Below are 15,157 nucleotides of genomic sequence, written 5' to 3' on the forward strand. Positions count from 1 at the left end.
GGGCCTCCAAATTGCCGGAGACGGCCCTGCCCGGATTAGCGGGTAAGACACTTTGAGAGTGGGGCATGCTTAGAGCAATCCTTTCTCAAAGTACCCCCTAGTGGGAATTGAACCTCCAACCAAGAAATGATCAAAAGACGAAAACCATAACGACATAGTAGGATAAGAGCTTCCTTTTGCGTCAAAAAATCCGCCGCTTGTTAAACCCTTAACCTTTTAGTTAAATGGTGTAATCTTTTCTATTAGGCTAAAACATTGTTTGGTTAGAGTATAGATATATTGTTTCCTACAATTTTGCTTAATATTCGAACTTGTTATTCAGTATTCTACAAAATCTTTTTAGCTAGTCAAACACTATCGTTTTGGCTTAATTTTCACTGCACAAAACCAGCTAGCAATTTAAGAATTTAAGATCTCGATGGAATGAAACATAAATATTTAAAGTGTAAATGAAGCATTATTGTAGAATGAAGAGTATTTTGAGTAATACTCCGTATAATTTATGAAATATAATGCACAAATAAATGTAGTATTACAATGTCAACTACGTAGTACTCCGTACTAATTTCGTCCCACAAAAAAATTTGTCTGCAACTAAGCCAACAAGATATCCAAATTCAATTATTCAATTATCCATGCGTATCAGCATTTCACTAAAAAAATAATGTACATTAACACCTAATTAAGCCGATGCATCATACTTTCGTATTACTTATTTTCTTTTATTTGCGAATGAGCCGTAATGACAATACAAATTTTTAATGGGCATGTGAACCTGTAACATAACATACTTCATATGCCTCAGTCTTAACCACTAGGCCTAAGACATCACTGGTACATTAATTCTCTAATCTTTATATATTCATCCATAACCATGTACCATTTTAATCATCCTCACCACAACACACACACCATGCCTCTCTCTTCATCCTACTCCGCCTTTGCATTATTATTCCTCCTCCCTGCCTTAGCCGTCTCCACCTCCGACAACGTGGCTGTCCACCACCATGACAACGGCCTTAAATCCATGCACTTCACCCTCTACCAGCATGATGACCTCAACAAGACAGCCTTCCTCATAGTTAAAGGTTTTGCAGGGCCTGAGCTTAATGCAACCGTAAGCCCCATAGGAAGTATTTTCGTAGTAAGGGATCCACTTACTGCAACACCAGATTCTTCCTCCGAGGTTCTCGGGTTTGTGGAGGCTGCATCCATCACTACGAGCTTTGATGGGCTCGAAAACTTGTCCATTGGAAAGATCACTCTCAACTTGAAAGGACACAAGGGATCTATATCATCTCTTGGAAGTGTTAACAATCTCAAGCCATCTTCTGTTCCTGTAGTTGGCGGTACTGAAGATTTCTTTCTTGTTCAAGGATATTTGGTTATGGCTATTGTTGATATGAAGGGTTACAATCTTACTTACAAGTTGGATTTCCATCTGTATTGGCCTCCTTATGCTGCTCAAGCACTCAACTGTTGATCAACATTTGCTTGCTCGAACACCTGCAGACTGCTCAGCACTTTGCTGGTAATAGATGTGTGAAAGAATAATCAAAATTGTAATGTGAATTGTTGCTGTTTGATATTTGTCTTTGCTTGAAATTCATTGAAAATATTGACATTAGAAGACAGTTAACATTGTTTACATAATAAGATCCAACACTCAAACTCAGTTTATGATGCAAATAACAGCCACTAAGTTAGCAATCAAAAACTACTGATCTACATACTATTAACTTTCAGTAAGCATCAGATATCACTATATCAGGAAGAAACCAGGCGGCCTAATCAGGTAACATAACGATATGTAACATATCTACCGGCATTCTCACTTGGTCGTATGATCTTCACAGCTTGCCCACGTTGAAGGCCGTAATGTCTTGCAATAGGATCAGTGACCAGCATTCTTGGTAGCTGGAAAACAGGAGATTAAAAAGGCTAACATGAGAAAGTAATTAAAAGGATAAATAAATGCATATATATACAGGGAGTTTTCCACAAATTGTGAACATCAATGAGCTAATTATGTATAGTTATGTTATATACTACTGACCTGAGTTTCTTTAACTCCATATTTCTCAAGCACTGCCTTCTTTTCCCCATCTGTAAGCACCTGATGTTCAGGAACAAGATCGTGCTCGGTAACATTATACAGCAGTTCAGAATCCTGCATCAGAAAAATGAAGGTATAATTGTAAGAAATCACAAGATTATTTGGATCATGTTGATAGCAGTGAATTCTGCAGACATGATTCCCAGCCTGAAAATCCATCAAAATGCCAAAATTTTTATGTTCTTGAATAAGGAAAATCCATTTAGTAGTAAAGTATGTTACTACTCACCTGAAAGACCTCCATTCTTATATTTGTTATTTCACAGACCTTCTTTGCTGAAGGTGTCAAACGTTGCTCAACCACCAAAATTGCCCTGTATACTTTCTCAGCTTCCATCCTCTCAAAGCATTTCCTGAGTGGGCCTATACCTATGGCTTGCTTTGATGTCTCCGGAATCACAAAGAAAACCATTATCTGCAACACAACAACTAACCGGTAAGAAAGTTGTGTTACTCCGACTCTTCATTTGTTCATGTACCAATATCTGAAACGATTCTGACATGATTTACCAAGTCCAATTCCAAGTCCAACACTTGTTCATGTACCAATATCTGAAATTCTGACATAAATTACCTGATCAGAGGTGTCATTTCGCTTATTCTTAAACAAGAAAAGGTCATCTCTGCTCATATTGTCACCATAATGTTCAATGAACTGTTGTTTAGTCATGTTAATCTCATCATCAGTCACTAAATAGCCTCGATCATTCAACATTTGCATTACAGTTTTCCGAACTTTGTGGAGTTTCGTAATTCCTTCATCAGAGGGAGCCATCTCTTACCCAGTAATGTCTACAAGTATTAAAGCAGGCTCAGTCACTAAATACAAGTTTAATAAATCTGCAATTACATTTATAATAAACACCAATTTCTGGTAGACATAATAAACACAAATATGGAAATGTGGTGTGACATCCCCTCCCTAGTTTGTAATTTAGATTGCCCTTTCACTCATTCACATCAAAATAATTAAAAATTTAAGATGTTAATCATTAAAAAAAACAAAAACAAAAGTAACTTTTGCATAAAATTGGTAACAAATACGAACCCATTTTGCGGAGTACATAAACAAACCCTAAGATTTATCTATTATGAAAACAAAAAGGTACTAGCATTCATGGCCTGTCATTTTTAATTCATGCAATTAATAAGCAATTATGAAGAAAGCGGAATCAGAAAATTGCAAAATTCAGGTAACACATAGTAGTAAGAATGCAATCAAAATTCAGAATTTATTCTTACTGGGGTTTGGGAAGGCGTCGGGAATTGGTAAAAGCGTCGGAACTGTGGTGGTCACAGCGGCTGGAGATTGTAGGACAGAGAATGGTTACCCTGTAAAACCCTCCAAAACCCAGATGTTACTTCGTACAATTAGACCAGTAATCCGTATAACATTATAAGTAGGTCAACTTATTCCTTGTTGGTTTAGTGGTGATTGGGGCTGAACTTGGTAGGGAGAACCCGTGTTCGATCCCCCACAACAATAATTGGGAGGGGAATGGAACATAACCACCCGAACTCGTCCCGAATCCGGATTAGCCCTAAGGGTGAATCGGGTGCTAACACAAAAAACAAAAAATAAGTAGGTTTTGGGGGTGTGTTCTGGGTACGATAGGTCGTAATATGTGGTTAGTAAAATATAAAAGGGGTTTTGGAGATTCTTATTTATAATGGGTGTACAATAAATATTGTACACCGGAGTAAAAGTTAACTCAAAATGCTTAAAAGTTAAGCATATATATGTAAAAGTTATCTATTTTTTAGTGATAAATTTTTTCATTTTAGTAAAACTTATTTTTCAAAATAACTAATAATGTATAAAATCAATCATTTAATCCTTTAAAATATTTATCTATCATTTTTTTTACTAATATAAAAGTTAATCAAAACTAGGTTAAAGTTACAAAAAAAATGGTTAAAGTTATCTTGGTGTACAATAAATTTATCGTACACCTTGTGCGCACAAGACCTTTTGTTAGTTTTATAATTTTTCAAATGATAAATTTAGGGTCCGTTTGTTATCGTTTTTGTTTTCAGCTTTCTGTTTTTTCACAAAACTAAAAACCAAAATATGAAAGCCACACAAAGTAGTTTTCGATTTTTTGTTGTTAGTTTCAAAAATAAATATGATTACTATAAGTATGCTTATTTTTTAATTCATAATTCAATTTAAATCATATGATTTACGAAATACTAAATTGAAAAACTGAAAACGGACAGTGATACCGAACAAACTCTTAATTATTATTTTGTAAGAATGGGGTCAATTTAAACCGTTAGAGATCCATATGAAGTCGCTCTTGTCTCACACAACTTCTTCTATTTCTTTAGTTTTAACTTGCTTTTCTTAAAAATGAAAAGGATGAAGATAGTTCCTTCTATTTTTTTAGTTTTAACTTGCTTTTCTTAAGAAAGAAAAGGATGAAGATAGTTCCTTCTAAAGATTTGTTGGAATTCCAAATTAGGGTATTCAATTTGTGACGGACATAAATTAACAAAAGTTAACATTATAATATGAAAAATTGGTATAACTAAGGGTAATTAAGACAAAATAGGTGCCAATTGAGAGTAAATTAACATGACAATATAACATTATTAACTCTTAAACATGATTGTATGTTAACTAATTAAGTTGGTAAAATTTTAGGGTGATACCAAAACCTGAAATTGAATCTCGTCTACATCATTTAATTTGCCCTTTATGACTTTCTCTACACACAAAAAAAAAAGCAACTCCTAAGCATGAAACACATTGCACTGTATTCACAAAAAAAAAAAAGCAACTCCTAAGCATGAAACACATTGCACTGAATTCACAAACATTTTTGTTTGGGCATATGGCAAATACAAGTATAACATTACATCGGATATATTGTAGGAAAATGGATTACATTTTGGAATTAGAACATTAAAGACCAAAAACATAGAACCTTCATCATTTCTCATGAGGTTGAAGGCAAATCCTCAAGCCTTCTACGGGAATTGGTTCAGGGGTATAAACAATCTTTTCGTTGGGATTCGCCTTCTTCAATTTAAACCGGGTCACCACATTATGAATAAACGCGAGTATTTCAATACGAGCGTACTCTTTCCCCGCACACATATTAGGACCTCCCCCGAATGGCACAAAAGTAAATGGGGGCGGACCATTTCCTTCGAATCTTGAAGGGTCGAACTTTTCAGGATCATTGAAGTATTTGGGATTCTTGTATGTTGAATGAACTGACCAAGACACCTGATTAATCACCATCAAATTAACAATTAAGTAGTAGTTAATTTGAACAAAAAATTATGAGGGTAAAATAAGTGTCAGACTGTCTGATAGGACACGAGTTGTATATGATTGAATACCTTCCAGCCTTTTGGTATAGTGAACCCTGCGTAGGTGATGTCAGTGAGGACCTCTTTAAAAGCTCCTTGTGAAGGTGGTGTTAATCTCATTGATTCACATACAACATTCCAAGTGTACTTCATCTTCTGAATATCTGCCCAAGTCAGTAGCTCCCCTGCCCCTTTGGACTTGCTAATTTCCAATTGCTCTGATCATCAACACAAAAATTGTAACAAAATTAAAACATTTACATTATACCAAATCTTATAAGACTTATAACTTGTGGTAACGGACTACTGGGCCCCCACCCAGAGGGCCATTACAAGCTGACTATGCTAGGGAAGAAAGGAAAGCTCACTACTTGAGCCAACCCCAATTCCTCCCATGTCAACGTTCATGGTAATGCAAATTTTATTCAGCAAGTATCCCAAGGTACACATTCAACAAAAACCACGGGTAAATTAACGAGCAGTCAAAATACGTAATTCCTCCGTTCCTAAAAGATTGCTCCATTGCATTTTTCTGGGTCAAATTTTGAATATTTTGATCATAAATTCTCATTAGTCTATAAGAAATAATATAGTCACGTCACGTGAGATCTTGTTAGATTCATTTCAATATACATTTTTAGAATATCAACTTTTAATAAATTTTACGCACGTAGAATTATATATAGATATTTACGTTTCATGTCTTGAAAACCATGAAAAGTCAAATGAGACAATCTTTTACGAACAGAGAGAAGAATAAACTAATAGCTTACGTACCTTCGTAAACGTTGTCATAAACCTCGGGATGAAGAGCAAGGTTGTCCAAAACAAAAGTGATAGTTGTGCTAGTAGTATAAAAACTAGCCATCAAATAACCAATGATCTTATTCGCAATATCATATTCCTTCGACAAGTTGTAATTTTCATCACAATAATACGAAGCCAATAATCTACTCAATAAATCTCGATCCCCTTTCTTCATCTTCATCTTCTTCTGTAACTCCTCCCTCCTGTTTTTGATGATCTGTTGAAGCTTTTCCTTGATGATTGCTCCACCCTTAACGGCGCCATTGAAAGGGGTACCTGGAATATTCAATGGAACTGACAAGATCCCCTTCGCCACATCGAAGAAGGGCTCAGCTAATTCTCTTACTTGTTCAGGATTGTCATAGTTCATAAACACTCGACAAGCTAAAGCAAATGTGAATTCTTTCGAGAGAGGATGTACCTTCACTAACACCAAAATAATCCCTTATCGGTTATCCGTAAGCACAATAAATTTAATTAAATTACCATGTTTAAATTTCAGGAATCGAAACAGTAAAAAGTTTTAATAAATTATCCTGTCACCTTATAGCTAGATTTAAACTAGTGTGTGGCCAGGGCGTTGCCCCGGGCGTTGCCCCGGGTTTTGATTTTTATTCGGATTTATTTGTTGTAAATATGTGTCCATGTATATGATGGGTCGTCATAGAATTATGGGGTTAGACACAAGATTAGCTGCCGATTAATAACCTTCCCAAGCTGAAACTCCACGCTCTATTACCCCGAATGCATGTAATATGTTCTATAATTATTCAACCACTTACTCGTTATCACGTTCTATTACCCTGAGTTTATTTTTTTAGGCTTAATCTAGAAAAGTAATAATTGTACATTTATAAATTGAAAAGTAACAATTGTACATTTTTAAATTGAATAATCATTCCCTTTTTTTGCATTCACTTCTATTCAATTTGTTGATTATTGTAAAAAGATCATAAACGTTTATATAGAATATATAACACAAGTTGTGGTTGGTTAAGATGGTTGGACGTTGAACTTTTAACAAAGAGGTCTGGTGTTCGATCCTTGCTTACATGTTTCTTAAAAACGTCTTTTAATATATTAGTATAGATAAAGTATTGTCAATTTATTAAAAAATAAATAAATTATGATTTGAGTTTTGATTGTTTTACATGGTTACACGGTTGCTAAACGCAGCCTGAATTTATTTGACGTAATACTTTTTACTTTCATTTTTTTCATTCTAAAAAAATCTTAGCCCTCACTTTTATTATTTTCTCTCAACATTTTCTGACATTATTTGGTTCAAATAAATTTGATTGTTTAGTATCACGTGTATCTAATCAAATAGAATACATATTTCGTTTGCAATGAATGATTTTTTGATTTGGAAGATCTTGTTCAATTTGTACGATATACTTACTTCAATTCTAATGCATTAGTTGACTGACACGCTTGCCAATGAATTAGCTTGACCGTAAGTAACTAAATAACTATAAAAAATATTTGTTATTTGTAAAATATATTATTAATACTATCTAACAACACACTCTTTATTACACAATCACATTTGATTTTTTATATATTAGTAAGAAAATGAGGTTAAAGTTTATGAATAGTGTAAAAGTTAAATTATTGCAAGCATTAAAAAACAAAGGAAGTACTCCGTAGCTCGCTAGGGATATCTGACTACATGGACCTGTATGGTGCACCCAACTACCCGCTCCGTTCCTAAAAGACTGCTCCAAACCATATTTTTCACTTTATTAAAAAGAAGTAAAAAGAAAAGCAAGCTAATGTACCACACAAAACATTTGAGAATCACATACTATAAATGATGTGGGACATACTCAAAGAGACGAAACGAAAAAGAACTTGTGGTCATCTTTTAGGGACAAAGGGAGTATATGACAAAAAATGCACCTTTAAAATCCAATTATCCATGTCTAGTTAATAAGATATACACATACCTTAACCTCTTGGTGAGGTGCCCACCTAGCCTCCAAATGCTCTTTAGCCATTGAATCCATGATAGAAACATAGTGTTGCATCCCCTCTAGCTTAAAGAACGAATGATCTTCCACTATGGAAGACGGCGACGAGGCCTCGTAAGGGAAAATCATATGCTTAGTGATCGAAGTCGGCCACCAAGTGGTAATGGACTTGTTAGTTTCATTAGAAAACAGGAATTTGTTACCTAAAGGACCACATAAAACAGCCATTTTACCACCAGCAATAGAAGTTTTAAATATCTCTGAAGAGTATTTGGTCATTCTATCATGAATGAACTTTTCTGGGGATGAAACAAAAGCTAAGGTTTCTCCGATTATTGGCCATCCAACTTTTCCTGGAGGAAGTTTTCTTTGATCTTTCTGGGAAATTATTAGTGTCAAAATTATGAAGATTATTGATAGAACAAAGCCTAACAAGAAGATTGAAGCCATGGTTTATGGCAAAATTAAGCAAATTTTATTTCTTAAATTGAGATTATTGGTCAACTCTTTTAGTTTCTTGATTGGAGTTCTGATTAAACATCGTTTTTGGGACAATATTTTAAGCACATTTTTTACAGCTTGCAAGTCAACTAGTGTACCGTGTACATTAATTATATCATAATAATATTTTAAGCACATAAATTAGAGATGATCAACATGCATGATCCAAAACTCCAAATTAAACTATGTACTCTGTGTATGATTTAGCAATGATTTAGACCCATTTTAATCTAGTTTATTGTCTCAGGCCATTTTCCGTTCATTATAGGTACGTTATATGACAGAATCAATATCTTATTTTTAAAAACTGTACTGGCTCGTTGTTTTTAAAAGTTATCCATTATACCTTAAAATCATTTTATGCTCCATAACCTTCTCATCGACTTAGTAATGTGGTTAATTAGTTAGTTACTATTCATCATTATCTTCCCTTTATTGCGACATGGTGTGAGCGGAATGACGTATTTTCGAGCCTCTGCGTGACGCGTCCATGCTAAGGAATACACTTTTTTTTTAAAAAAATCATCATTATCGAATTACGTACTATTAGGGTTTGTTTGTGCCATTGATGTAGTCCAGGCCTTGAGAAGAACACCGTGTAACTCCAGAAAACATACAATGGATACGTTTCACACAACTTACACAATGGGTAGTTGGGTACAAGTTGTACAACTTATAAAACACATTTATGGTGCAACATAGCCACAGAGGGGCACAATATAGAAATCACAAATAATAATTTTTTATCAATTAAGGTTGGCATGAGTGGTTAAGGGTATCTTGCTCTTTAACCAAGGTCTCGGGTTCGAGCATTTGGAATGGAAAAAACCTCAACTAGGAGGGATGCTGCCCATCGACAGTGGCGGGACCAGAAGTTATACATAGGGGGGGCCAAATTTTAATTTATAATTTTTATAACATTAAAAAACAAAAATAAAATAAGAAAACTAAGTATAAAATTGAGGGATAACCGTTTGAGCTATACTAGACATGTGCTCTTATAGTGCATATTTAATACTTGAATATATCTTAGGGGACATGGTCCAGCCAACCCCCCCTAATTCCGCCCCTGCCCATCGAGGTATCAATGCAAACTCCCGCTGGAGATTAGTTTACTCACAAAGGCGATGAGAACTCCTCCCAGTAGAACCAAAAAAAAAAAAAACAAATAATAATTTCTTTTTATTAATGAAATATGGCAACTTTATAAATCAACAAATTTATAATACTTCGTATGTAGTACTCCGTCGTAGTTGGTTATTTTAAACTGCCATATTAATAGTACAAACTTTTCTATGAGACGGTCTTACAGGAAAGACCGCCTTGATGGCCTCCAACATGCCACGTAATTGCTGACATCAGCCCGTATATATTTTTTAATAAATATATATATACATTTTTCATTATTTTTCATTTCATTTTCACATTTTCAACCTCAAAATCTGTTTCTCTCTCCTCCCTCAGAATTCTGGATATGGCTCTCTCTCCTCCCTCAAATTCTCTACCAAATCTTCGCCGTCGCCGCCGCGGTCGGTCTTCGTCGCCGCCGTGTCATCCTCGACGTTATCATCGCAAGAATAGAAGAGAGGAATGGAGATGGAGGAGCACCGTGGGGATGGGAGAAGCAGGGAGCTGAGGCGGCGATTTATCTCGCATCAGCAGCGGCCTGCAGCTGTGGTCTCGGCTTCGGCCTCGGCGTCATAGGCGGTGGCTGCAACGCAATGAGAAGCGGGGAGTAGAGCGTCGAATGAATGAGAAGAAGGAGAAGTCGATAACGGTGGTAACGAAGGCCTTCTCTCGCCACCAAGGCCGTCCGCCTCAGCCACCGGATTCCGCCTTCAAAACAGGTTAGGTTTTCTACAATCTGTAGATTTTCATTTTATTTATATGAATTATTATGTTCTTATGCTAGAGTTTTTGGATTTTGATTTTTGATGTAATTAGGTCTTGCGATTTTGTTTTGATTCGATTAGGTTTTTGTTTCGTTTCGATTGAATTGATTAGGTTTTTGTTGTCAATCCTTTGGGTTTTTGGTGTCGATAAGATTGGATAGTTTAGGTTTACTTTTTTTCAGCTTATGTGGATGTAATTGATTTGTTCTTGTTTCCGACAGGAGGAGGAGGCTTTGCGGTGGTGGCAGTCTGGATGATGGTTGTGATGTGTTGGTGCTGTGGTGTGATGTCGATTATTGTGATAGAATCGCGTCACACTGTGGATTCGTAGCTGGAAGCACTGGTGTTTTAGGTTTAGTTAAGAATTGTAATGTTTTAGTTACACTTTTTTTATATTTAGTTAAGAATAATTATGTTTTAGTTTTAGTTATAATTCTGAAATAATGATCTTCTCGGTGGAATTGTTGGACAGATTTTTTATGTTTAGTTATGAATTTTTAAGTTTTAGTCACGATTTTTTTGGTTTTAGTGAAGGTTTTTTGAGTTTTAGTTACGTATTTTTGAGTTTTCATTCAGGGCTTTAGTTATGATTTTTCGAGTTTTAGTTATGATTTTACCAGTTTAAGTTACGATTTTCTTGGTTTTAGTTAACATTTTTTGAGTTTTAGTTATGTATTTTTGAGTTTCAGATAACGAATTTCAGATTTTTAGTTAAGGTACAAATTTTTAAGCATTGAAAATAATTAGTTGAGCAATTGAATCAATTAGTTAAAAATGAAACTAATAAGTTAAGCTTCAGAACCAATTAGTTAAGCAACGTAATAAATTAGTTAAGTAATGTAACATATTAGTTAAACCATGCAACCAATTAGTGAAGCACTAGAATCAATTAGTTATGCACTGGATTTAATTAAGTTATCACTGGAACTAATTAGTTAAGTTTAAAATTCAATTAGTTAAGCAACGAAATCAATTAGTTATGCAACGAAACCAATTAGTTATGCAACGAAACCAATTAGTTAAGTACTGAACCAATTAGTTAAGCACTGAAACCAATTAGTTAAGCAATAAAATCAATTAGTTAAGCATTGCAACTAATTAGTTAAGATTTTATGAGTTTTAGTTAATAATAAGTATGTTTAAAATCAATAACTATTTGGCTCATAAGTGTAACTATTTGTCTTTATACCTTAACTATTTTGTTATTCAATTAAATATGATTTTTATTACTTTTAGTTATGTTTTACACTAGTTTAGTTAGTACCAAAAAAAATTTGAAAATTTTAATTTCCAAAAAAAATTCGGAAAAAAAAAAATTCGAATCGAAAAAAAAATATTTAAGCCTGAAATCCAATTAGTTAAGCTTAAAGTCCAATTAGTTAAGCTTGAAGTCCAATTAGTTAAGCCTGAAAAAAAAAATCAAAAAAAAAAAATCAAAAAAAAAAGATTTCAAAAAAAAAAAATTCAAAAAAAAAGTTACATGCTGATGTCAGCATGACGTCAGCACACACGCCAACATGGCTGCCAGCAAAAGTGCCAACAAGGCGGTCTTTCCTGTGAGGCGGTCTCACACAAAAATTTCTCTATTAATAGACCTATGGTTGTTATTCTATCCTTCTGCATAACCCAATAAAAAGTATTTATAATTTAGAACAGATTTCTTAATCTGAATTTGAACACCCAAAATTTGATAGACCGCAAAAATGGAGCCCCAATCTTCTCCTACACCTCATGTTCTCATATTTCCACTTCCAGTACAAGGCCATGTAACTCCAATGTTAAACTTAGCTGAACTTCTTTGTCTTTCAAATCTGAAAGTAACTTTCATAAATTCAACCCACAACCATCAACGCCTGACCCGGTACACGAACATCGAATCCCGTTTTTCCGGGTATCCCGGGTTCGGGTTCAAGACGGTGCCCGACGGACTACCCGATGACCACCCACGGGCTGGTGATAAGAGTTGGTTGAGTGAATTGATTCAGGGGTTAGCATCAAGTGCTAAACCTGTATTGAGTGAGATTGTAGTTGGGGCCGAGGCAGAGGCAGAGGCAGAAGCAGAAAAAGTTACATGTTTGATAACAGATGGGTGGCTTAGCTTTGCTAATGATGTGGCGAATGAAGCTGAGGTTCCAGTCATTGCAGTCAGGTGTTTTAGTGCGTGCTGTCTTTGGGCCTTTTTGTGTATGCCCAACCTTATTCATCTAGGAGAAATACCCTTCAAAGGTATAATCTATACTACTAATATGTTTTCCTTTGATTTTTAATACTTGCAACGGTAGTAACTTTCACGCATACCTATGTAAAATTTTAATCATTAATATTAGACCTGATTAAATGGTGGGCCGGGCCGGACTTGGGCATAAAAATCAGCCCGTTATGTCGGGCCGGGCCAATATTTTGTGCCCAAACCCGTTATTTTCGGGCCTAAACTACCGGAAAATTCTGCCCAAACCCGCAAAAAATTTAGGCGGGCCGGGCTCGTCTTAATCAGGTCTAAATTTAATATCTTTAATTCTCTTTAATAAAAAATAATAAAAAGTTAATATTTTGAAAATACAAATTGAGACGAATCTAGGATCCTACCTGATTATGTTTTATCTTACGTATAAATCACCAACAATTCTCAAAATAGAGTATGTGCATAGTGTAAAATACACGAACATTGCGAGTATTAAAATCGGAATAAGTATTAAATAGCATTTTTAATAACGTATGTGTGCTTTGTAGAACTCTTTAATCACTAGAATATGTCACATCATCTCTTTAGCAAATAATATGTACCACATATAACATTCATAAAATAAGATTCATACTTGGACCTGTCACGCAAAAAGTTAATATCTTACAATTTTAGTCAACCATTAGATATGTTATTTATTGCACACAAATGCATAAAACTTGGAACATCCAAGTGTATACTACACACCATCTTTTTACACAACGCACACAAAGTATTAACTCGGACGTCGTTCGGACCAAACACTAGTTAGGAGTATTACTTAATAATTGCTACCACCCAAGGGCGTGTTTAAAAGATGCTTCCTCCGTTTCTTATTAGATGACACAATGTGATTTTTATCACTATTCACACGAGCTCTTTTAACATCTTTTGTGATTTATATTTAAGAAAAAACTTAGTCATGTAGGTCTTATTAGATTCGTATTAATGAATATTTTTAAATATCAACTTTTATAAAAAAAATTATCCAGAATTAAATATATTAATGTTTGAAATCGTGCACCAGAAAAAATGCCTGAAAATTGTGTCATTTAAAAAATAACAGAGGAACTGAGGAAGTAGATTATAACTTTTTGGTAACTTGATTTTGTAATGGTTTTTATTTTTTGTTTTGTTTTATGAACAATAATAGATAATGAAGAAATGGATGAGCTAGTAAAGAATGTTCCTGGAATGGATAGCTTCCTTCGGTACCGCGACCTTCCAAGCTACTGTCGAACCAAAGACATACCAACATGCCGTCAACTTCAACACTTGTTCACTGGCGAGATGCAACAAATCCAAAAAGCCCATTCTTTCATCCTCAACACATTTGATGATCTCGAAGGCCCAATTCTCTCTCACATCCGTCAACATTGCTCAAGCTCAAGAGTTTACTCTATAGGCCCATTACATGCACACCTTAAATACAGACTCGGCCCAAATGAAATAACAATATCCAAGCCCAACAATTCGTCTAGTAACTTGTGGGAAGTCGATCGAAGTTGCATATCGTGGTTGGACCAAAAGCCCGACAAATCCGTCGTATATGTAAGTTTTGGCAGCATAACTATCCTCACAAAGGAGCAGTTAATGGAATTCTGGGCCGGGTTGGTACATAGTAAGAAGTACTTCTTATGGGTTATAAGGCCCGATCTAATAATAGGAAGTACTTCCTCCGAGTCTCTTAAGCTATTGGAGGGGACTAAGGAAAGAGGATGTATGGTGGGGTGGGCCCCACAGGAGGAGGTCTTAGCACACCGGGCCGTGGGCGGGTTCTTGACTCATAGTGGGTGGAACTCGACGTTAGAGAGTATAGTAGCTGGGGTGCCAATGCTTTGTTGGCCTTACTTTGCTGATCAACAAGTGAATAGTAGATATGTGAGTGAAGTGTGGAGAATTGGCTTAGATATGAAGGATACGTGTGATAGAACAATTGTGATGAACATGATTAATGATTTGATGGACAAGAAGAAGGACGAGTTGGAACGATCAATGCGTAAAATTTCGGATTTAGCAAACAAGAGTGTCAGTCAAGGTGGGTCGTCGTATTCAAATCTTGATCATCTAATCGAAGAAATAAAAGCCATGTCCAACAAAGGGGAACGTTAGATATAATCGTTTAATCTTGGTCTTCCTGCTATTTTATTTATTTAATTTATAAATTTCGAATTGTTATGATAATCAAAACATTACATCATTATCCCCTACCACGTAATGGTGGTAAGATCATCAATGTTGCAAGTTTGAACTACTAATTTGCAATTGGTTTTACATACTACATAGGGTGCTCAGCAAGATGCATGGCCAAAGCAAAATTAGGTTC

At 35.1% G+C, this 15,157-nt stretch overlaps 4 protein-coding genes across 5 annotated transcripts; 2 read left to right on the plus strand and 2 right to left on the minus strand.

Moving 5' to 3' along the window:
• Positions 1-874: 874 nt before the first annotated feature.
• On the plus strand, positions 875-1,539 carry LOC110784956 (uncharacterized). The gene has a single exon (XM_056837695.1). The coding sequence runs from the start codon at positions 875-877 to the stop codon at positions 1,481-1,483; it is 609 nt and encodes a 202-aa protein (XP_056693673.1). The 3' UTR covers positions 1,484-1,539.
• Positions 1,540-1,581: 42 nt separating this feature from the next.
• Positions 1,582-3,510, minus strand: LOC110784946 (DNA-directed RNA polymerases II and IV subunit 5A). The gene is made up of 5 exons (XM_021989387.2): positions 3,359-3,510; positions 2,691-2,908; positions 2,346-2,531; positions 2,057-2,170; positions 1,582-1,917 (listed from the first exon to the last, which is right to left on the minus strand). The coding sequence occupies exons 2-5, from the start codon at positions 2,889-2,891 to the stop codon at positions 1,792-1,794; spliced, it is 627 nt and encodes a 208-aa protein (XP_021845079.1). The 5' UTR covers positions 2,892-2,908; positions 3,359-3,510; the 3' UTR covers positions 1,582-1,791.
• Positions 3,511-4,804: 1,294 nt separating this feature from the next.
• LOC110784965 (beta-amyrin 6-beta-monooxygenase) lies at positions 4,805-8,747 on the minus strand. Of its 2 annotated transcripts, none has more exons than XM_021989411.2 (4): positions 8,194-8,747; positions 6,215-6,665; positions 5,468-5,655; positions 4,805-5,351 (listed from the first exon to the last, which is right to left on the minus strand). In XM_021989411.2, the coding sequence occupies exons 1-4, from the start codon at positions 8,665-8,667 to the stop codon at positions 5,052-5,054; spliced, it is 1,413 nt and encodes a 470-aa protein (XP_021845103.1). In that variant the 5' UTR covers positions 8,668-8,747; the 3' UTR covers positions 4,805-5,051. The 2 variants fall into 2 exon arrangements, with proteins under 2 accessions (XP_021845103.1, XP_056691573.1); XM_056835595.1 differs by having other exon boundaries at positions 4,807-5,351; positions 6,215-6,670; positions 8,194-8,332.
• Positions 8,748-12,217: 3,470 nt separating this feature from the next.
• On the plus strand, positions 12,218-15,063 carry LOC110786031 (7-deoxyloganetic acid glucosyltransferase-like). Its single transcript, XM_021990543.2, has 2 exons — positions 12,218-12,836; positions 13,985-15,063. Exons 1-2 carry the CDS (start codon positions 12,314-12,316, stop codon positions 14,941-14,943), a joined length of 1,482 nt encoding a protein of 493 aa, XP_021846235.2. The 5' UTR covers positions 12,218-12,313; the 3' UTR covers positions 14,944-15,063.
• Positions 15,064-15,157: the final 94 nt, after the last annotated feature.

The sequence above is a fragment of the Spinacia oleracea genome, chromosome 2 (genome assembly GCF_020520425.1).
Source record: "Spinacia oleracea cultivar Varoflay chromosome 2, BTI_SOV_V1, whole genome shotgun sequence".
NCBI classification, from domain to species: Eukaryota; Viridiplantae; Streptophyta; class Magnoliopsida; order Caryophyllales; family Amaranthaceae; genus Spinacia; species Spinacia oleracea.

Excerpts from the sequence above, each read along its gene's own strand:
- LOC110786031 (XM_021990543.2), top strand. The coding sequence starts at position 12,314 with ATGGAGCCCCAATCTTCTCCTACACCTCATGTTCTCATATTTCCACTT. Across the intron at positions 12,837-13,984 it reads AGGAGAAATACCCTTCAAAG|ATAATGAAGAAATGGATGAG; the intron begins GTATAATCTATA and ends GAACAATAATAG.
- LOC110784956 (XM_056837695.1), top strand. The coding sequence starts at position 875 with ATGTACCATTTTAATCATCCTCACCACAACACACACACCATGCCTCTC.
- LOC110784946 (XM_021989387.2), bottom strand. The coding sequence starts at position 2,891 with ATGGCTCCCTCTGATGAAGGAATTACGAAACTCCACAAAGTTCGGAAA. Across the intron at positions 2,532-2,690 it reads GAAATGACACCTCTGATCAG|ATAATGGTTTTCTTTGTGAT; the intron begins GTAATTTATGTC and ends GTTGTGTTGCAG. Across the intron at positions 2,171-2,345 it reads TAAGAATGGAGGTCTTTCAG|GATTCTGAACTGCTGTATAA; the intron begins GTGAGTAGTAAC and ends TTTCTGATGCAG.
- LOC110784965 (XM_021989411.2), bottom strand. The coding sequence starts at position 8,667 with ATGGCTTCAATCTTCTTGTTAGGCTTTGTTCTATCAATAATCTTCATA. Across the intron at positions 6,666-8,193 it reads CACCTCACCAAGAGGTTAAG|GTACATCCTCTCTCGAAAGA; the intron begins GTATGTGTATAT and ends GTGTTAGTGAAG. Across the intron at positions 5,656-6,214 it reads TTATGACAACGTTTACGAAG|AGCAATTGGAAATTAGCAAG; the intron begins GTACGTAAGCTA and ends GTTGATGATCAG.